The sequence below is a fragment of the Fopius arisanus genome, unplaced genomic scaffold (genome assembly GCF_000806365.1).
Source record: "Fopius arisanus strain USDA-PBARC FA_bdor unplaced genomic scaffold, ASM80636v1 scaffold00025, whole genome shotgun sequence".
Taxonomy (NCBI): domain Eukaryota; kingdom Metazoa; phylum Arthropoda; class Insecta; order Hymenoptera; family Braconidae; genus Fopius; species Fopius arisanus.
In genome coordinates this window covers 567,967-591,146 of record NW_011887764.1, presented here as the reverse complement: position 1 = coordinate 591,146, position 23,180 = coordinate 567,967, and the positions used below count along the sequence as shown (strand labels likewise).

At 34.1% G+C, this 23,180-nt stretch overlaps 1 protein-coding gene across 2 annotated transcripts; it reads right to left on the bottom strand.

Moving 5' to 3' along the window:
* Positions 1-848: 848 nt before the first annotated feature.
* LOC105264800 (uncharacterized) lies at positions 849-18,973 on the bottom strand. Of its 2 annotated transcripts, none has more exons than XM_011301920.1 (5): positions 5,646-5,729; positions 5,442-5,587; positions 4,998-5,156; positions 3,597-3,752; positions 849-2,965 (listed from the first exon to the last, which is right to left on the bottom strand). In XM_011301920.1, the coding sequence occupies exons 2-5, from the start codon at positions 5,578-5,580 to the stop codon at positions 2,931-2,933; spliced, it is 489 nt and encodes a 162-aa protein (XP_011300222.1). In that variant the 5' UTR covers positions 5,581-5,587; positions 5,646-5,729; the 3' UTR covers positions 849-2,930. The 2 variants fall into 2 exon arrangements, with proteins under 2 accessions (XP_011300222.1, XP_011300221.1); XM_011301919.1 differs by lacking the exon at positions 5,646-5,729 and adding an exon at positions 18,680-18,973 and having other exon boundaries at positions 1,717-2,965.
* Positions 18,974-23,180: the final 4,207 nt, after the last annotated feature.

Here is a 23,180-nt window from a genome sequence, read left to right as displayed (position 1 = left end):
GATCACTTTCCTCCAGATTGAATCAGAGAGATTCGGAAGAAATTCGGCAAAATACGAAATTACCTCCCATTTTTTCTATCATCGACAACTAAAAAATTAGAACTTACATATTAGCTTTAAATTTAGCACTAAATTCCGTCCAACTTTAGTATAAACTTTTTAACGCAATTTTATAAATGGAATATTTCCGCTTTTGAAAGTTAATATTTTCGCTTCGTATGTACACAGTGCCTTATGAATTAATTGTAAGATTGAAAAATTACTTACAAAAGATGCAAGGAGAGAAATCTATTGAAACATTTTACCTGCTGTTGTTCATTTTAAACATACCAAAGGAGATTGTAATCTCTTGCTTGACGATGGGAGCAAGAATTCAAAGATCTGATGCAGCACCATAATGTATTATGATCTGATTTTTACCATTCCCTACTGTATTCCGTCCAATTGTATTTTTATATGTTTTATATGGCTTCGAAAATGATAAAAGCAATGATTCGAATTGTATCCTGAATTTTCCGAGAATTCAAATAAAATGGTGTCAAGTATAATTTGTAATTAATTATGTGTGAATTTATATTAATTTGGATCCCAGTGAAAACCTCTTCACAAGATAGAAAAAGAAGGGCGTATTTTTAACAAAAAAGATGCTCTGAGCCTAATCTTCAAGTTTCTAAACTACAATTAATACATTTGAAGGAAATAATACGAAACCGTTCATCAGAAAAATATTTTTTTGACAATATACTTACGATAGATTAACGTAATTATGAATTAACCATGGGCAAGTGCATATTTATCTTGGTTTATCTAAAAAACATCCTAATAAGAAAAAAAAAATGAGTACAGTATTTATAGTAATTTTAATTTTATTGACAACATTGCATTTCTGTTTATTTTGTTACATGTGTATTTCTCTTGATTACACGTTTCTTACGTCTGTTGTTAATTCATTATGATATTAATGTATGATGAATTTCTTGAAACATTACTTCAATGCTTTATTGTGAAAACAATATTTTCTGAAAAAAAATATTTTACTTCCTTTTTCTACTTGTAAATATCCGGAGAAAAATCTCCCAAATAAACGCATATTCAGTTATTCCAATTCTCATAGTTGTGTGCATTTTATCATTCGGTACAGCAATCCCTCGATTGGCGATAATTCCGGTTAACAATTGTGCATTTAACATCGTCATTTATTTATCACCCTTTTGACCAATTTAATTATGTCAATTTTCTTTGATTTATGCTGAGCACCACCATTGTACGAGAATTTCAGACCGAAAATTTGGATTTTTATGTCCATCAGGATTACTTACTAGTAGATGAAAAAAATTCCACTTTTCGGCCATCACATCAATTTTTCCCTTTTTCATCACTTTTCAGTTGATTATAAAAGTTTACAGGTGAGAATTCAAATGACAGGGGATAATTGAACGTACCTAACATTTCTAAAAATTTTTCGACAATTTATTTTTATCCCAATAATTGGATTAGTCAAAAAGTTTCGAGGAAGTTCCTACGGTTCTCTATATCTCCCTGTTTCGGCTAATTATTCGAGAATGAAGAGTATTAAAAAGATCAGCTAACCATATAGCATAAGTGTAATTTTTTGTTTCTATTTTCGCTATGTTACAATGCAAGTTTAAACATCGAGAGTTTACATTAGTGTTAATAGTTATATATATTTTTTTAGATTTTGGTTGTTTACGTTTGTTATGGGTTGTTGGGGTCTATAAGAGGTGGTGATCTCTACTCTTTGGGAAGTTTAAAAGGATGATTGAAAAGGAGGATAAGGGCTCCACAGAATAGATAAATTCTATCTTATTTTATCTCATTTCTAAACTGATAACCTTAGGTATTTTTAATTTATCTTTATTTAATATTACGATGATATGGTGGATATGATGTCGAGCAGTCTAGATAGCCCGGAGTACGTTTTTATTTTGATTTTGTTGACATTTTGTTCTCGTAAATTTTGAAGAATGTTATTATTTGATTCTTTGTATTTTTATGTGCTCATATCGAGCGAATCTTGACGTACTATTCTTCATTTCGTTTATGAGTCAATGGGGAAAGGTAAATATTTGATTTTAAAGTTCAACTATTTTATAATAAAGAATTGGATAAATCCAACTTTAGTTTTTGATGAAATATTGATTATTATTTTCATTTTTTATTTTTCTTGTTTGATTTTTGTGCTCATTGCTGATGCATCGTAGGAGATGTGCTCCCATGATTGCTCTGAATGCTTCACGGAATTTATAAACAGTGAAAATTCATAGTCAAGTGTAAATTAACAATCGACGAGTCTTGTAAACATTAATTATTCATTACGGTTATTCATTTATTATTAGATAAGATGGACTCGTCACGGTTGGAATCGTTGTAATTCGCCTGGTTGGTCCTAGTGCTTTCTCTACTGATTTTTCAAACAACGAACGATTACGAGTAGATAATGTTTATTCCTTTGTATTTTTTTTTGTTTAGTTTCAAGAGATTTACACAGATTTAGACAGATTTATTCTTCACTATTTTATTCAGCTGTTTGGCGTGAACTGTCAACATTTTGTAAACCACCAACAATTGCAAAAAATTTATTAGCCAAGGAGAAAAATATGGAAGCAATGTCTTTAATATTGTTGTTTTCAATTAGACTTTATCAAGCCTCTAAGAAAATTTCTGACTCATTTCACAAAAGTTTTTATTCATTTTCCTTTTTAATGCTTCAGCTAAAACGATAACATACGAATTTATTGTACAATCACACGGACGCTTGATAGTTTTTATTTAATTATCGGAAAATTAACTGATTGTTTCTTTTATTATTAAATTAGTATTCATTTTTTTTTGCACCAAGAAGACAAGGATCCGTCTGCGGTGAACGTTCAATTGCCAGAGAGGTGCTTATTCAGTTGTTAACTTCCTCTTTACTGCTTTGCACTCTTCTTGTTTCCTCGCTCAGCTGTAAAAATGTTTTCTTTTCTCAATTAATTATGGCATAATCAGTTGCAGTAGTCAAGAGGAGAGGCTGCACTAACAGACAAGTCTATTCGCGTTTCAAATGCATAATCATAAATTTCTTCTCTAAAAAATACATCAATTAACAAAAAATGCATTTTTCATTTATGGTATCATGAAGATCTGTTTATGATATCATGAAGATCTCCAAAAACCATAAAAAATTCAATTGTTATTGCCTTTCATTATGAGATACTCGTCATCAGAACTGACAATATAAGTGAATTTAAAGAATAACTAATTCCCATCACTTTCGTAGTAAATTTTTCTAATTAATTCGTGGGAAGAAAAAGTCAGTGCAATTTTTCATTGAATTAAACCCAAAATTGTAATTTTATTTTCAATAATTAAAACCAAATATTTTTTTCATTTGCATCTTGATTCTATGAATGAATACGAAAAATCAATTTGTCAAGAAAGCTGGTGGAATTGTTATTAAACATAAAAAAAACGCAATTGCTTTAAATATCTGTCGTAAATTGGAATTGATGATTCTATCTTGAATCCCACTCAAAGTTAATGGATTCACTATCGATCTGAATAAATTTGTATGGTATTGGTTGATATTGAATTACCTTTCGCGGATTTTTTTGTGTTGGTCTCCTGTTTACATCTTTTTGTGATGCGACGCGTTGGCTCACATGATGAATCGCTATTTGGCTTCAGATTGTCCACTCGTGTCATCGACTGGTTCACACAACTGCTGAATGAGCCTTTTTCATATTTGCATGCTGCGCTTGCCGCCACGCATGTTAACGAGAACAAAAACATTGGTTTATTATAATTTTATTACGAACAGTGCATAACTAAACATCATTTGCAATATCTCAAGATTTCCATCTGATTTTTATAAATAATCACTCTTTGGAAATCGTAAAAAATTGGAAATTTTTCAAGAAATCAAATCAGATGAAAATATAAGAAAATTTAAGTCCATAGGACATGGTTTCGTTTAAAATGTTCACTGAGTATCATGTAATCATGAAGACTTGTTCCTCTTTAAAAACGATATAATCTCTATTCAACCAAATGAGCACTAAAAAAAAATTCAACATTCAATCGAAGAGCATCTGATGGAACGTCCGGATGTGATCATAATTGAATTTACTTCGTTTCCAGTGGCCCTTGAATGATTGAAGAAAAGTGTGAATGGGCACCATTCAATGAACTTTTCTTATTATTGGAAATTCATTACTATCAATCGTTATAAAACTTCCATCAATTTTCTTGTATTCAACAACTCTCTGTTTCCCATAACTCGAATATCATTGAAAAAAAATTAATGAGTGAAAGTTCACATGCAGATCATTTTGTAAGGTTCTTGGAAGTAATGATGTAAAGGGATCCTTCAGTCTTTGGAATTTCAGACAAAAACTTTCCTGATAAATTCCTTCAAATCGCTTCACTTCAAAGTTATTCACAAACTCCTTTGCTTTGAATAAGTTTTCAACTTATCTCATTTCACCACTTCATGATAGAAATGAGAAAACCATCAACTCGGAATAGATTTTGACGTCAACTCGTAGCAAATTAGTGGAATTTCATGGTCCAATAATCAATGAGGTTCCAATATATTTGTAAAATAAAATATCATTCGTGGTGACTCTGAACATGACTCATTAGCAGAATAATTGAATAATTAACCAGCAATCTCATTGGCTACCTCATTATCATTCATCTATATATTGTATTGTACATTGATCAATTAATTTCAATTAATTATACTAGAAAAATCTGGAAGTTCGAAAAATATCTGTACATGTACTGAAAAAATTTACTTAAAATTGGAATATTCGTCTCAAAGCCCAAGATATTACACGAAAATTCAACTAAAGTTTATGTCAACTTGAACCGCTGACCACTTCTCTGGCGTCTGCATTCTCACAGTAAAAATCTATTTCTAGACACGTCTCAACGTAAATTCAACATGAATTCAACAAAAGTACAAAACCGTGAATATTAAAAGAAATGTCTACCTTTTTTGCACTTCTTCTGAATAGTTTTGGTTTGCTCGCAAGTTTTGTTGTCACCCTTTTTCAAATTAAGCGTTCGCATTCTCATATTAGTCTTTGGATCACACTCGGACCATTGACCCTTGACGTATCTGCAGAGTGCGGCGTTGCTGCCCCCGGATGCTGCAAACAATCATCATTTTTTTTTTCTCTCTCATTTTTTCAGTACCTCCCTTCGAGCACGACAATAAGGACAAAGAAAATTAGTAGAGGAAAAAGCACACTTTCCAGGGTCATGCACCTCAATAATGTTTAATTGTAAAATGTGAAACAAAAGATAAAAATGGATGAGAATTTCTTTTTCCTCCACTCGACTCTTTTTATCTAGTATTCTTTCGTTTTCTTGGCCTCTCTTTTTTATCTCCTTTCTCTCATTCTGTCTTATTTTCCAATCTGCTTTATACTTACATCGCTCTTTAGTGCCCCGAACAGTACGTACGAGTACCTCCTTGTCATCCTCCTCCCAGAGATCCGATTCACCTCGTGTAATTGCTGTCATTGACAGGGCAACTCCAACCACAAGTATCAGACTCCACCAGATCTTCATTTTCTACCTGAAATAATAATAATAATAAGCTTCTAATTGATAAAAGTCTATTCATTCTCGCTTTCCTCTCTAGATTCGTTCTTTATCTTTATGCAAAGGATTTTTTTTTTCGTCTCAGTTTCAATTCACGAAACAGACGCGTCGTTGATAAATAGGGAAGTGCAGAGGCGGTTGAATTATACTCGGGTTATATACACTTGTGCAGATGGAGGAACGACATTTCTCTCTATCTCCAACGAAACGACCGAGAATCGTCTTCGTCGAGCCATTAAAAAACGGTCAGGGCAACCGGAGCTGATGAAATATCGACCGAGTGGCAATTTTTTGCTTTATTTCAAGGAATCTTGCGAGGGTAAAAAAAATACTTGACGTCTCATTCATTGGTTTTCATCCATTTTCAGGAAAATTGGGGAAAATTGTTGGGCATTGTCGACTATTTCGCTGATGAATGTATTCAGAAAATGGAGTTAGAGAGGGTTTTGCCAACGTCATGACTTTAATGGGAAATTGCTTGTTCAAAATTGATGTGAAAAATTTCACTCTGGATTAAACTGTATTTTCAGGTAATTGGAAATTTACGATGACATTCGATCGACCAAATTTGACACTCAAGGCATTTTTCATTTTTATTTTTATCAGAACGTATCGCGTAATTGTGATTGACTTTGGGTGGAACCTTTTCCCTTTGCATCACATGAAAATTCAGTAATTAAATCTGCTGCATTTCACGATGACTGCACAGAGAGAAAAATTGAATAAAAATTACCAGAGAGTTTCGTAATTCGGGGGCGGAAGATTGTCGTTCTGTGAAAAAATAGATAACGAACCGGAATTTATATGTGGATTTCGGGTAGTTTCCCTGGTTTGTTCGGGAATTCGGTAGCTAATGCAATTATAAACATTTCGAATTAATTGACCTGAACAGGGAAATTACCGAAATACTCCAAAAAGAGTAAATTATTGGATACTTTCCTCTCGGGTTAATTTTTCGTTCTTATTTTTTTTTGGTAATTGTTATTGAATATTTCCGATTTTAATAGAAGTATTTGCACATTAATACTCTCATTACAAAACTCGAGAGCAAATTGGTATACATTCATCGACGAGAATTGCTGCACAAATTCTACTAAAACTTCAAGTGTAAAATTCCCTTATGCCTTTTTTTAAATCTCGTATTTCTCTAAAAAAAATTCAATTTATTTTGCAATCCCTTCCACATTATAATTATAAATAAAATAAATACTTAGTAGAAAATAGTTTCGTTTGAATAATTAATTGAGACCTTCTCGGATAAACCAAATGTACATTGTGCAATCTCTCAAAGCGATATCTCGCTTACTCCATTATCTCAACTCTCCATTTACAAACGAAATAGTTAACTCTTCTAAGGCAGTTGGTGTATCGCATTTAATGATCTCCCAGTGCAAGTTTTTTCATTCCAATTTTTCTCACAAACTTCTGAGAACTGCGTTGTCCCTAATCGGTAATTCAACGTTATTTTTTGTCCTGCTCGGGTGAAACACCAGAAACAGAAGATGCGAATATCTTGTTTGGCGATCAGCAGCACAGTAGTAGTAGTGGTATAGTAGGTAAGTAGTGAACATTTCATTTATTTTCCAAGTCTCAATCTCCCTTTTAAAGAAGTCACTTCTTCTTCTCCAGTTTCCTCGGTATCTCGTCTCGGTAAAAAGGGGGAGCTTTTTACGGGACTTTTTAAACATGAATATTCAGCAGTGGATAATTCCATTTTTCAACGTCGATTCGGTGTCCAATGGTTGTCATTAAGGATCGAGAGTAATCATTATGTCGTAGGAATCCTACCACGGGATTAAGCTGTCGCGACCTTTTGGGATATTAATTATCTTTGGGAGAAAGAAAATTCTTTAGTGAATTAGTGAGACTATCATCGTAATTGTAAAGATTATGACAAAAAAATTTTATTGTTCCCTAGAATAATATGAACTGATATAATATGAAATTCCTACGAGTTATCCCTTGATGATAGAGACTGTTGATTTCAAGTGGAAAAAATCTGTTATCTCAGAAATTTAATTAGTTACAAAGAAAGTTTTTTAATGTTTGCAGCCCGAATCGATAGGCTAAACTATAGTTTAATGACTCAAGAAGTTTCAAAAGAAATAATCTGAGAAAAATAGAAAGAGAAGTTTTTGAAGAAAAAGTCGACAGAATTTTCAGCTCTGATTGAAATGAAGGAGATATTTGTTCCTTTGAACTGTACGATGAAATAATACTCCTTGTCCTTGCGATAAATTTTTCAATATCGAAATAAATAGGTGACAAAGTACTACGGAGTAAGCCATGGGAGAGCAAGAAAAATTCCCCTGAAATACAAGAGAATTCACCTTGGGGTTCACTCGAGTTATTTCCCAGTTTTTTTGTCATGTCTTACATCAAGGAAAAAAGTTTCATCGATGTCTTCCAGAGACTAATGGACAAACGAAGGTTTTCCGATATATTAGACGAAGCCGGAAATTTCGTTGGCTTTTCTGATGGCATACAATTACTCCACGATTTCCTGGTGCTTCTTCTACGGAATTCAATTCCCTCAATTATAATCCTATCCTAACTATTCTCCACTTATTAATTTTCTCTGAATATTTCATGATAACTAGTCCTTGACTTTGAAAGGGTTTATGGAAATCATTTGAAAAATGAATTGAGAGAAAATATTTTATTTTGAAAATGTTGAATAATGATAAATTACGAGAGATGGCAAAGAAAAGGCACAGAAAGTATAAATATACTTGATTCAATTCTATTTTATGTTTGATTGTATATTGCCTTTTCAATGTCATACGCAACAGTTTTTAGAAATTAAATTTCATTCCCTCATTACATTTATTGATCAACAGCTGATGAATTTCTTTGCGAAAAAATCAATTTTTCATCGCTTTGAAAACTAAATATTCTGTAATGAAGCGGAAAATGTAGAAAAATGAAGAATAATTAATATAATTAATAAATAATAAATAAATGTAAATATAATATCAAGTATATACTTGGTTTTGAATGGACCTATTGTATCGAGATAATCCTCTAAAAATTGGCCGGCCAACAAATCGATTCAAGAGGTCGAGGAACGAAAAACTATTCTGACGAGACGACAAACTATCCTCGTTCCGGATTATTGCATACCAAAGAACTATTGTTAGAGAAGTCTGTTGGCACCGGGACACGTAGACGATTCACCCAGACAAATCTATGAATGATTTCAATGCACCCTTCAATGCCCCCTCGAGCTCTGCCAACATCTTCGATTCGACATGAAGACCAGAATGAATTCAAAAGAAACTTGGGTAAGCTTCCATCTTTCATGGCAGCTCAACTTCCCTTGTAATATTTCAAAATTTCTCAACAATTCTCAAAGAACACTCAAATTATCGCTTTCAGTTGTCTACGGCATTACAATGGCGGCTAGTTATTACGGATTAAGAAAGAATTCGCGTAACCGATAATCGGAAATGGTTTTGCCATTCCAAATTATTCCATTTTTAACATTTTTTTATGTTTAAACAAATATAAATAAATAAATTGAGGATTTAGTAATTAGTTATTGACAAATTATCAAGTGGGATTCTTGCAAAAATTAAGATAACGTACGTAGTACAATTGAATTAATAATAATAACGTACATCATCGAATTGACTTCAAATTCCAAATGGGTCTTCTTCATCGGGGTTTTTATATTAAATTAATTATATCGGTCTACAATGAAAAAACGGATTTTTTTCGAAAGCATCAGCTTGATATTCCATCGGATAATAATTGATTACATTTTGGGAGTCATTGGATAGGAATAAGATGCAAAAATCCGGTGACTTTTTTAATAATTGATGATTTGTTATTTGGAGAGGGGCAGACTATATTTAATCAAGTTACAAACTGCAAAAATGGTATTTTTATTTTTCTTGTGCATCATCGCATAGAGATTTCTCAAGGTAAGAAACGGAGAGTATATTTTTCTTGAATTTCTGTCGATAAAAATGAGCACGTCAAGTTACGCGAAAAATCGGCGAAGCTTGACATATTCAGCTGTATGCAGCGAATTTGTCACAAAGTACCGGATCATTTTGAAGCCCTTGAGATATTTCTTGAGATATTTCTCCTGAAAATCTAGGGTTCGAAGAGATGCGAAACAGGCAGGGGTGCTTTTAGCGCAATATTTCCTGTTCAATACTCCCTATATCCGAGATGTTCATCGCAACTCATCCTTGAGTTAAAGAGTTATTGCCAATATTTTCTCATTTTTTAAATTTGTTCACAAGTTTCTGAGGAACGTTTGATAAAATTAACATGAAAATATGTAACGTTTGCCAATTTTTTTCTTATGCCCATTTGCAAACATTCACAAAGTTACAAAAAAAAAATAGAAAAATAAACGCAAGACTAAAAATTTCTGGGTCATTGAATAATCATGAAACCTGAAAACGGTATATTTTTTCACGTCACTCTGATCCACGGTTTCTCAGTAATTTTTTAAGTACATTTCTTTCCGCGTAAGAAGTTGCTGAAAATAACCCCATCATGAGAGAAAAAATGATGAATTTAATTTTCGGGTAAATAATGTTCAAGGCCCTCATTTCAAGTCTCACTCCCTTCTATTTTTCGTAGCACACACTGGATTCATCAATTATCACCATAGGGGTTTCCTCAAAACTACTTTATTTAAAATATTCATGGCGCCTTCCTCTCGACCTCCTCCCACCCCTGAATATCCTAGCATCAAGATAATCTCTTCCTCAGGCCAGATGTAGAAATGATAACGCAACAACAAAAAAGCCAGAAGCTAATTCCTAAAAAAATCCCACAGAGTTTCTAGAACTTTCAGATTAATTTCGGAATACCCCGAACATTTGTCGAATGATTAATTTCACGCGGATTTAATTCAATTAAAAAATTAACAATTCCTCTCACATTGAAAAAATATTAAAAGACATTTTACCACAGCAAGTGACCAAGGCTCGAAGGAATATTGACAATTGGAAAGATTATAATTCCAAATAATAAATTTCATCCCTTTCTTTCTTCTTCACTCGAAATAAATCTTATATTCCTCAAAAATTACTGTTCAGAGATTCCCCTTCAAACATCACTTATTCCTAGTAAAGCGAATATTTCGCAGGAGCGAAAAATAAATCTGAAAAACCGACGAGAAAATAAATCTGTGGAGAATCTATTTTACCACTGCCATAACTGTGAAAATAAGCCCTAACCCAGGGGTGAATCTCAGTGGAAGGGAAAATTTGTGCTCCGGAGAAGTGGGAAAAATTCCCTAGGGGTAAAGAGCGTAAGGTGACCTTCCTAAATCACTCGTACCGCATATATATTCTCGCATGGATTATCTCCAAGACCATCTGAGGCACTCTACGCCGACTAGGGGCTTGTCCTCAACATTTTCCAACTTCCCATATACTACCAAATACCCAAATACCAGATACCCATACATATTTCCATTACTACCTCCAACATATTTTCCCCGCTCCTCGATATCCTCAGGCCACGTGTTTTCAAATTCACTGAGATATGGCCCTCTGGGTACCCCATACGGCAAGAAAAAATATATTCCACTCGGTTCAGCGAAAATGGAATGATTAAATGGCAGATTATTTCAAATATGATTATTTCAAAATTATTATTATTATTACTTTGATCTCCAAAGTAATCGCTATTCACTCAAAATATTGCAGAAAAATATTACAAATTAAAGAACTATGGCATAAATTGTTTACTGGGCAGAAGTATTATACTGGGAAAAAATATAATTAATACCTAATATGAGAATTAAATATGTTTTTTCCCTTGTTCTTGTAATGTTTCCAAATGATGTGCGTTTTGTAGCAATATTTTCAGCTGTAATATTTTTAAGCAATAATTTTTTGAATTGTTGTGTTGTTTGTTTTGTCCTTATAGGGTAAAAGCATAAAAAATGTATTCACATGTATTGCATGCATAGAATAGCATTATTTGCACTTTTACATTACATTTGCACTTCAATTCCGGAAATGCATTATCTGTTGAATGATAATCCACTGGGAGATAAAAGCCCATTTTCTCTCTATTTCCTCTTCATTCCTCCAATTCTCTTCCCACCCCCGGTTGATTTGACGTAGTCATTGTCCTGAGTCTCAAAAAAAAATTACATTTTTATGATCATCTTCCACAAAGAGTAGAGACTGCATGAGGGTGCACTTAAAAATCCACTCGGAGCACGTCTATTGAACGTGCGCATGAGAAAATTCGGTTTAATTACTCGAGTACGAGACACTCGAATGTGACGACGAGAATAAAATTCCTCATCTAGGATTTTTTTTTATCTTCTACTTGCTTTCTAACTGCATTTTTAATTCTTCCCTTTGAGGTTTTTCGGTCTTTGTCTCATTGGGAAGTATGAGGGAATGGGTTTTGTGTGTATACTTGCGAGGGGTACTCTGAATTGGCCACTAGAACAGAAGAAGAAAAAATGAGAGGGCGAACTTGAAGAAGGGAGAAGACCAAACACGTGGGGCAGAAGGTACTTCTTTTTTCGGAAGATTTCTTTCCTCATCTTCTGTCTACGCCTTTTCTGTTTACTTCTTTCATTCTTCGAGAGATAAATTTTCGAGATTTTGAGGGTTTCGAGGCCTGGGGAGAGGACACAGACTCAGATGAACGACAGGCAGATAATAAAATATAGTATAAATATACTTCCTTCAAATATATGCGCTATATATCTAGAGTATACTCTAGATGAACATATTAATATACTCATAATTAAATTTTCTAGTTTCTTTCAATATTATGTATATATCAATAAAAAATTCATTTTTCCACCAAAAAATTAATGTCTATTATTTAAATAATTTGGGGGACAAATAAATTGATCAGTCGTTGCCAATAAATATACAGTAAAGAACTCACCGGAAATAAAATTGTTAAAATGGTTGAGAGATAAATCCAATACAACAGATAAAAAATTCATGAATTCATGGAAAGTCTTATGCTGACAATAAAAAATTTTCTTCTGACAAGAGAATATTTTCCTATTGACAAGCATTTTCCTTTCTGTGTAGAGCCAAATCTATCGACCAGAAGATTTGAGGACTTGAGAAACGGATGTTTTGAAAATCATTGAAAGGGATATATTTCCTTGTATGAAGTATACCTTCCTCGTTAAAAGTAGATTTCGGTTCAGCTTATTGTGGCGGTAGTTTGGAGCTTGAGAGACGTCTTGGTGAAGGGTTTGCAGACTGGAAAAATAATCCGACAAAATGGCATACATCGTCCAAGAAAGGGTTTAGATTGTACATGCAAACGTTTATAATGATTCAGAATACAACGTTGAAGACTGTAACACTCAGGAAACGCAATGACGGGGTTAACGATCCCACTCGATGATATGTCCCTCTCTTTCAGTGTTGGATTCACTGTTTCACTTGGCATAACTTTGAACCAGTGAGTACCATATGCCAACGTCGATTATATCAGGGTAAATTGTTATGTGAACTGGAATTTGTTTCACAACCTATTTTTCAATTGATTCGTCTATGGATCAATTCAATGAGATTCATTCAATCAATGGGATTCATTGGGTCTCACACTTTGTGTATGGGAATGAAAAAAACTTTAACATTTACTTCTGCTTCAATTCTAGATGATTCAATGCATCTGCAACTTTAATCCTTCGGTCTTTATTTGTGGATTATTGATCACTTGGATTGGAATTTTTTAATCCAACTATAGTTATACAATAATATATTATTGTTGTTAAAAATTATATATAATATTATATAGGGTTGTCTATACCGAATATTTTAGATGAATGAAGATGATTAAAGGAGTTGTGAGAGGATGAATTCGTTGAGTCGGTTTTGACTTCTTCTTTTATTATTTCACATTATTATCTGATTATTTGATCGTCTGATTATTATTGAAGGAATTATCATTATTTTTTGTATACCGTACCAATATTTGTATTAATTAGTGGAATTTAATTTGGAATTTAATGAAAATTCCAATGGAAAAATTCATTTTCTCATAAAGCTTAAAATTGAATATCACTCCGAAAGACATTCGCGAAATGATCTCCACGAATTCATTGAACTAAAAAAGTCGTCACATTCAATGGAAGATATTCTCCTGTGATTTGTAAACCATGTCTATCTCGAGCAAAAAATTGCGAGTTTTACGATCGAAACGGGAGTCTCGTATAAAATATGTATATTACGACAATTGCTTTTGGCACTCTACTGAAGTATCTTCCCTTCAACTTTTTTCCTCTATAACACTCGTGAATTTTTCTGGGCGAATGGAAACATTTTTTTGCATATTGTCTTCATGACTGCATCATTCCTATTCTTAATCTTGCAAGTTGAATATAGAAACAGAAATAACTCCCTCCCTCTAATTTCAACGCGTCCAAAGTGCTTTCACTATTTTTATTCTTATAAATTCGCTTCTTTCGCACTCAACAACAAAATAAATACGAAAACTCAGAGACTACTCAGCAAAATTGAAAATTCTGACGCTCCACCCAATCCCTCATTTATCATTCACGATTTAGTCGTCATTTCCTTGAAAGCTTCGGCTCTTGCCACTTCTGAAGTCCCTCGGTACGATACGAAGCGATTTTATCATCACAACTAAATTCAGTTATTGGTTGGACGAGGCAAGTTTGAAACTAGCGTATTATTTTGCGAATAACTCCGGTGGCAAGAGGTTCAGGGGAATTTATCGTAAGTTCCTTCTCGTAGAAAATTTGATGAAGGACAAGAAAATAGTTTCTGACGTTTCCCTCGAAATCTACTACCAATTCATCTCAAGAATTCCCCTTCACAAATTGACAACACAATAATAACATCTTGCACCAAGTACGTTTTTCGAAGAACACACTGTCGTCACCTTATTTTACTTCTGGATCAATTCAAATTTCAACTACCACTTGCTCAATTTAATATTTATTGAACATGCCAATGAAACAACATCAATGAAACACAAGTCTCAACTCCAGAGATATTCTCAGAATAATCTCCAGATGAATTTTCGATAATCCTCTTTTATCACTTGCTTGAAGAATGGATAGGTATAAGAGAGTAATTAATGGATTTCCATTTGAAGAATTATTATCGATATCTTCTAATGACTCATGTAATTTACGAATTTATAGAAAAAATCTAGCGCTATTGCGTTTTATTATTATTTAATATCCATTATTATTATGGTCTTTGGTCAGGTAATTAAATATTGTTCATTATTTATATTGAAAGAACGATGGCCAAGGTCGAGTCTGAGTTTTATTTCTCCACGAGAGCTCAGTATTAGTGGGAGAGAACTGGAGAAAGAAAAGACAAGTAGATTGAGGGGTCGGAAGCCCTCTCTTCAGCTTGATAGTTATTTTGTTATATATTTACATGTGAATTGTTGTGTGTGTCATACATACGAGGTGGGGTAATCGCTCGGGTCTGCAATAATACCCACTCTGTCCCCCATTCTGCCACTTCAGAATTGTTTGGAAGAAGTACAAGTGGTAGAAGAGAAAAAAAATAGGAGGTGAGGAATGAATGCTGGACTACTCTCTCGTAGCTTTAAACAGCGGATGTTTCCAAGTGGAGTTGGAAAAGTGACCGATACCATTCAGCAATGGGACAATCATTTTTTTTATCAGATGAACTTCACCATCTTCCAGTACATCAGGCAATTCATGAGGTGTAGGGGATGAGAAGGAATATGTTCTGATTATTCTTCACCAATGGATTTCCAGTTGTCGAGTCTTTCAATTCAACTTTTTAATTTCAAGACAACTTCTCCAGATCTGATTGGATTCAGAAGAAATAAATATTACTCCAAAAATATTGAAATAGAAAAATTAAGAGAAAAGCGTGAGGAATAGAATTCATGGCATTTTTCGAATATGTTTGATTCATCGATTCTCAGAAAAGGGTTGGATTAGTATTTATATTTGAGGAGTTTCCAAATTCTGTATTTATTTATTGAAAAGTTAGTTCAACCATTCCAGAATTTTCCTTGCTTAAAACACGAAAAGTATATAAAAATTTCTAAAGTCTTTTTCATTATTGTTGGACTTGTCGTAGCGAGGATGAGTCTTAGAACTTTGAAATATAATATACTAACAATTATATGTAACAACTTTTAGCTATTTTTCTTAAGGGACTCAGGCCAAAATTTAATAATAACCTTCTGTATGAAAATCAATATTAGCGAAAATAGCTTTTTGTAAATTAGCTGAGTGCATTGCATTCGAAAAATTACTCCAGAAAACTTTGCCGGGCCAAATTGAGTAATTTTCTTTGATCAATTTTGAACTCAATTTTTTGTAATATGCATAATTCTCATAGCTATTATATTTATCCCCTCTAGCATGCCCTGGACTGTAATTGATACTTTTTGAAAGTCTTTGCATGCGCAATTGCGTAATCCATTAGTTGGGCTCTTTCATTTTCCGAGCCTTCAGTTAATTGTTGGTTTTTTTTCTTTTTCGGAGGAAATGTGATGGCGCAACGAGAGCAAAAAACCCATCCGAAAAAAGGAAGTGGAAAGGGGAAAAGGCAACCGTGGAATCATTCAACCGATTCCAACTTTTGCCTTTTTTCGATTGTCCTACAAATTAAATTTCACTGCAGATAGAATAACATTTTTTCGCATTTTCCATGTCGAATTGAATTCAGTGGATACGTTCGGCTATTTTTTGCTTGAATGATTTTTTTTTCTAGTTTCTATTTTAGTAGTGAAGGAATAAGTACTCAAATGAGATAGGATTTACTTCGAAATAAGTTTTTTAGAGCTATCGTAAAAGTTGAGGGAAATACGAAAATTCTCGGTAGGCGTTTGTGGTAGATTGTCATGAAAACTCCACTTTCCCACGGATATTTGAAGATATTCCAGTCGTGAGTGGAGTGATAAAACGGAAAGAGTGAATTGTACTTTTGAATTAGTTTTGGATACCTTGGAATTCGGGGCAGATAGGACAATTTTTATGGATACCATTCAGTGGAACAGACTAAGAACTACAACAAAGATTCCTACGGACATGGAACGAAACGAAATTATCAACTTCGATGTAATTCTTTGTAAATTAATTAAAACACAAATTGTACGCAAAATCTGCAATAAAAAAATTACAGCAAATTACAAATATACGTTTTCTCAACAGCATTCCATCCAATTCGATTGCGATTTCCATAAAGCCCTTCGGATTACTCCCAAGAAAGTTTCCTCTTCATAATTTGAAACGAAAAAGGAACTTCTTGCTGTAAATTAATTTTTTCTTCTCTTTCCACGTGAAATTCCATTATTTACAAAGAATAAAATCCACATTTTCAAATTACAAATTCAATTACGAAGTTAGAAATGATCAGCCCTCGAATTACGTCCAAATTACGGTGCCGTGAACCCCCCAGATATCCCTAGGAATAATTCCCCATCTGAATATCCTCAATCCTTCATCCCTCGCCAGCTGCATCTCTCGAATGCATCTCACTCGAGATAACTCGCCCAGACAATAATTGATACATCTCCACCCTCCCCCCCTCGCGCCATCAATTATCCGAACCGCCAATTTCCCTCATTTTTCCCACTTGCTCAATTCCCCCAGCTTCACCAGTGACATAATAGAAACATGGCTCGTAAAATTTGAAAAAAATAAATGAGAAGAAAAAATGAGGATGTAAAAAAAAAAGTTGGTTGATTCGATTAAGTGCGAGTCGGTGGCGCGAGCGCGGCAACACGGGAAATTCGTGAAATTGCGTCGTCTCGCTTTGCGCAATACCTCCCCTTCCCACGTCGCCCGCCTGGTTACCTACCCCTTTTTCACCCACCCACACCACCCACCACCCCCCGAGTGTACGCGCTCACCTTTTCCCCTACCGCCCTCATCTATTCCCTCACTCAAGTTATATTCTTCTCCCTGTCTACTATTGTTCACTGACCCGAATTCGAAATGCACCAGTCGAGCGACAAAATGATAATAATCATAATAAAGATCCGAGGAAAGACAAATTTTCCCTTTGAATTTGTTCGTTCCTGCTTTAATGTGCTTTGAGTTGCGACTTCTCTCGAGACAAACAGAAATGCAGACGTATTGCAGATAGCGCAATGGTTTTTACTCTCTCCAGAGGGTTACGCGGGTTTACAATAAATCAAGAGGGAAAACAAATTTTTTCTAAAGCTTTTCTGATATTTAAGGAAATCGATTTACATGAGGCGATTTTGGGAAAGGAGAGAAACACCTAATTCCTAAATGATCTTATTAATTAATTCTTTTAATGAATTTTTTTTAGACAATGATGAAAATTTTTCGCTGATTTACGAATTTTATACTCCTAATTTACAGTTTTTTAATTTTTAGACTGCCGATAGTAAATGGAGATACGACGAACATTCGGTGGCGATAAATCATGAAGCTTGAAAAATAGTTATTTGTTGTAATTTTTTATTCTCACTGGCAAATGGGGTGCTGGACTGTTTTTGGAAATGAAGATGAAGAGCATATTGATCTCTATGTTTTTTTCAGAATTCACAAAGTTGTGGAAAAAAATTGAAAAACTATTCGTGTCCTGTAATTGTCAGTGGAAAGCGCCTACAATTAAATCAAGAACATAAACCACAAAAAAAAGGCACACTGAATGAATTTTCCACGGAGTTCTGCCTGGAAAACCCCCAAAGAAGTGACCTTGCCATTTCTACAATTTCTCCCCACGAACATGTTGCAAAAATCGTCTACGTGAAACGAGTGCTCCGAGCCCTACATAAAAAATAAAACAAGCGTGAAAAAGCACTTGAGATCCTCTCCCTAATTTCCAAAAAAATCACGAAAAAGAGTCAATCCACAATTTTCCACCACAACACAGCAAAATGCATATAAGAATATTCCATACTCCACGTAGAGTGGAAAATCAATGAAAACGTAGGACACGGAGACCCTGAGGACGAGGGCCATCACGATTTTCCTATCACAAATATCAGAAAACCCGTATCATTAAAAAAGAAAAGCCGAAATTCTAGAAAATCCAAATGTCAGTCATTAAAAAAAAAGGCACTAGAACCGAGTGTAAAATAATCCGGAAATAATTTCAAATAAACTCACCAAGTTATTTACTTCCCGATGTTTCCCACAACTACAGCTTTCGAAACAATTATCAAGTTTCCCGTGGGTTATTTCCCTGGTCCAGGGGCAGCGGTGATGCACGTCTCTTGGTTCGGGTGATACCGAAGTTGATACCGCGGCGGGTGGTACAAGTTTTCTCTATTTTCTCTCTGTTATATATTTTTTTATCTCCCCTACTACTTATTTTTCTTTTTCGTTTTTTTTTTTTGATTATTTCCTTGGGTGCAACTCTCGTACAGCGACTGCGCCACCAGGACAGACTACACTTAACTGACTCGAAACTCGGGACTCGCCGGGATCACTTCTGTCTGTCTCACTCAGACCATATATTTATGGTCTCACTTCTTCTCATAGGCTTTTGCCGCCCCCATGGATACCTCGAGAGCCGAACGCTCACGAGAGAGGGCCTTCGTACATATCCCTCTCACCCTCCCACCCCCTCATCTTCTTCACACCCTCTCGACCCCTCATCGCCCTCACCCTCTTCCCCGTCCTCTCCGTCCTCACCGTCCTCCCGCCCCCACAAGCCCCCTCAAACCCCTTAAACCCCTCCCTTGTCCATCTCCTTCATTTCGCCCTCCTCATTCCTCCCATCCATCTGATGGTCCAACCGTCCCTTTTCCTCCGGTCTCCCTTCCCATTTGGGATGGAGAATATCCCATACAAAACTCATTCCTTATCCCATTCTGCGGCCATATCCATCATAAACATTAACACTCACTATAATCTTCGGTTTACAACACCAATACCCAATTATTTTCAATAAATATAGATAGGTCGATCTCCATTTTTTTATGGTATTTTTAATGTTTTACATCTCTCTGTCATCCTCTCTCTCATATTGTCATATAATGTTAGGTAATGTTTAATACTTTTAATTAGAGAGTTTAATCGGTATATATGAATGTATAAAGAGGTATTGAATTATTAATATTAATTCGTTGTCTTATGGGGATATCAGTCTATTTTAAATGTTTAGTGTCTCAGTTGTAACTATTTTGTCTTTTGTGATTTATTGTTATAATTAGTTGTGATGAATTATGAATGTTGGAATTTATTGAATTTTCATTTGATTTATTTTGAATTTGAAATTGACGGTGTGACGTTGAATTCAATTTCAATTGATAATTTTCAAACGGATTATCATTCACCTTGAATATTTTCGAGTTCGTCCAGCTGCTGTTCTTTTTTAGTGATAAGATTTTTGTGCTGATAAGATTTTGCCCCGAATCACCAATCAATGTTGATGATTCAGAAATAGAATGAATTTACGGCGTAGTATTATGTCAGGTCGAATTTTTCAGATATCCACTATCTATCTGTCTTTGGCCACTTCGATTGTTTATATTTTTAGATTACTGTTTTTTCATTTCGAGTTTCGAATTGAAAGTTATAATAGTTATTATATTTAAGTTTAATTGACAAAACAAAGGAGAAAATAGCGAAGATCGTTAGAAACATTTTTTCGACATATTGTTTATGATCGGCAGCAAGTTTAGAACCAAATCGTCCCCAATTATTGATAAATCATGCGTTAATTTAATGAAATTATTGATAAATTGATAAATTATGCGTTAAATAAAAAATGCGTTTCGAGTAAAAAAAGCTGTTTAATGTACGCAAAAAATTTTTTGCAAGAAAAATTTCGGTATTGTTTATTTTTAGGTGGATAAGGCGTATTACCCTCCCCTGTTTTCCAAGGGTCGAGAATGAAAGTATTATCTCCATGCAATTTTATCACGGAAGTCTCAATGACCGCCGTATTAACGTTTTTACGAGTTCCCTCAGACGCTCATATTCATATTTTATCATCGTATTCTCGGTTTTACGTTCCTTTGATTATCCGTCAAAATGCAGAATTGACAAAATTTTTATTTTCGATAATTTATTACCGCAGATTACTTACGGAATCGACTTTATGATTTGGAAATTCAAACGAGGCGCCACTACGTCAGCTTTCCGCTTTTTATTTTTCCAATATGTTCTGCACCATTTTTTCTTCATTTTCATATGTTATTCAGAAATTTTTTTTATATCGAATTCATATCTTTCATCACATCATTTCATAGAACGGGTGAATCGATCAAATCCCTTTCGATCAGCTGTCAATAAGAATCTCCAAATCCAAGGGAAATAACGGAATTTGGGGTAGAATAATTTTTGTAGATCTAATTAATATTTACATAAACACTTCATTATTTATTTCGTTCATCCTATCTCATTTTCCTTCGACAGATTTTTCAATTGTCCCATCTTTTGGTAATTTTACAGAAGCACTCGCGAATTTTCAATGTATCAATGAAAAATTGATATTATTTACCCGTGAGGTCGAATTATCTCGAGATCTTTCGTGATTTCGAGCGAAGGATCTGCGATTTCAATGGTTTAATAAATTACAAGGAGGGCATTAAGAGAAGATTTTCAATTATTAATCTCTTCCTCTATTTTTTTTCATCTATAAAGATTCTCCTTGCTCGCTCTCGAGGGATCACTCGCCTGAGTAATTTCAAAATAATGGGGCTGGGGATGAAGATTGGAGGATGGTTTTTCGAGGGAATTACATTTTCATTCGTCTTTGACGAATTAAATATGAGTTTTTAATGAGGGTATGGGGATTATTTCCATGAGATCCCTGCAGAGAGTAAGGGGAAAGTTTGAGGATTAGTCTGGATTCTGGGCGAATGGTTTTATTTTGCAATAAATCAACGCCGAATTCGAGAGACGCAATACGACGAATATGTATTTTCGAACAAATCATGCAGGATTTAATTTTTCTATTCTAATTTCTTATCATGCACTGAGAAAATAATTATTCTTTCATTTACTTGAGAGAAGTATGTATTTTTATAAAAATTTTATTTTTCCTGATGACCTCAACTAAGTGTTGACGATGATAATCATTTTGTTCTACAAGATGATTTCTCATTTTTCAAGTTTTTTTTACAAATTAAGAATAAATTATGTATAATGATATAATTAGGATGTCTTTGAGGAAATAATCAGCGTGCTGGCACTATGACCAAATATAATGGTATAATTGATAAAATTGACGTGAAAAAAAAGTTTCATCGCCGTGGAAGAATTTCCTCAAGTTTTTAGTAAACTTTTGGCAAAATTCCCAAAGCGTTACCAAAAATTGAGATAAATGGACGCACGACTGTGAAAATTTATGAGCCATTGAATAATGATAAGACTGATAAACGGTATATTATTGTATATCAATCCGATCCACGGTTCCCTAGACATGTACCAAAAAACGAAAAATGAGAAGATATCAGCAACAGCTCCTTAAGGCATTTTTAGGATGTTCTTAGTAGGAAGAGAAAGCTTTTGACGATTCTTTAAATAATTTATCAATTCCCAGGGAATACATAACATCCCATCCCCGGTTATTGTTAATTATTAACACAGTCGCGAGTGCAATCCGCATAACTTTGAAAATTAGACATTAATTCATTTTGTAAATTAAAATTTGCTGGTAATAAAGGAAGGAAGATCTCAGATTTTTTCCCATTTTTCGGGAATATGAAAGTTTATTTACAGAGGGAACTCAGTCGCATTGCAATAAGTAATTTTCGCGAAGATCCCAAACTTCTTATTACTTACGTATTTATTTCAGCTGTTAGAAATTTCGAGGATTTCAAAACACGAAATCTTGTCTGAATTAAAACATTTTAGCAAAAAATAAAAGAGGATTAATTGAAAATTCTGCGAAGAGAAGAATGAATGAACGAAAGAATCCATCAATCGGTGACGATTTAGCCGTAGAAATATTGAAGATAATAAATTGAATAAAATCTTGCACTCAATCTATAGAATTCTCTCAGATTCCTCCAATACTGAATTCATTAAAATCATCAGCGAACTGTCGTGACATTCAGGAACATTCCAAATAACGGCGAGAGATGGTTAACGCTAATAAAACGTTTTATTAAACTTTACTCTCGTTTACTCGGCTGTGTACTCGGGTTGTAACGATGCATCATTGCTCGTTGAACATCGCAAACCCTAAAGTGACAAATGCGAGGATGCAGAGATATGATATTGTATGAAATGCCTACGCTACCACAAGATTAAATATTCCAGCGAAGAACTAACGGTCGAGGAAGGACCGAATCCAATCTACTATTCTCATTTACTCACATTTCCGACAAATGTCCAAATATTTTATGTAAAATCATTGTAATCACTCAAAATCATTTTTAGAATTGCACAATAAAAATATGTCACGAATGGTATTGAGTAAGATTAATTTTAATTAAAATTCTGTTGATGATTTTTATTTGAAATTTTTACCTGAAAATCTTTGCCGATTGATAAGTGCTTATCTCAATTGATAATTATGAAATCATGTGGGCGAATGAAATTCAGCGGTTTTGAGAGAATGATGTGGTCACTTATTTTGTGAGCTATTCACAAAATAATCTGCACATCCGTTGGTTCTGGTCATATTTCAATTTATCTCTCGCTTCACAGCAGA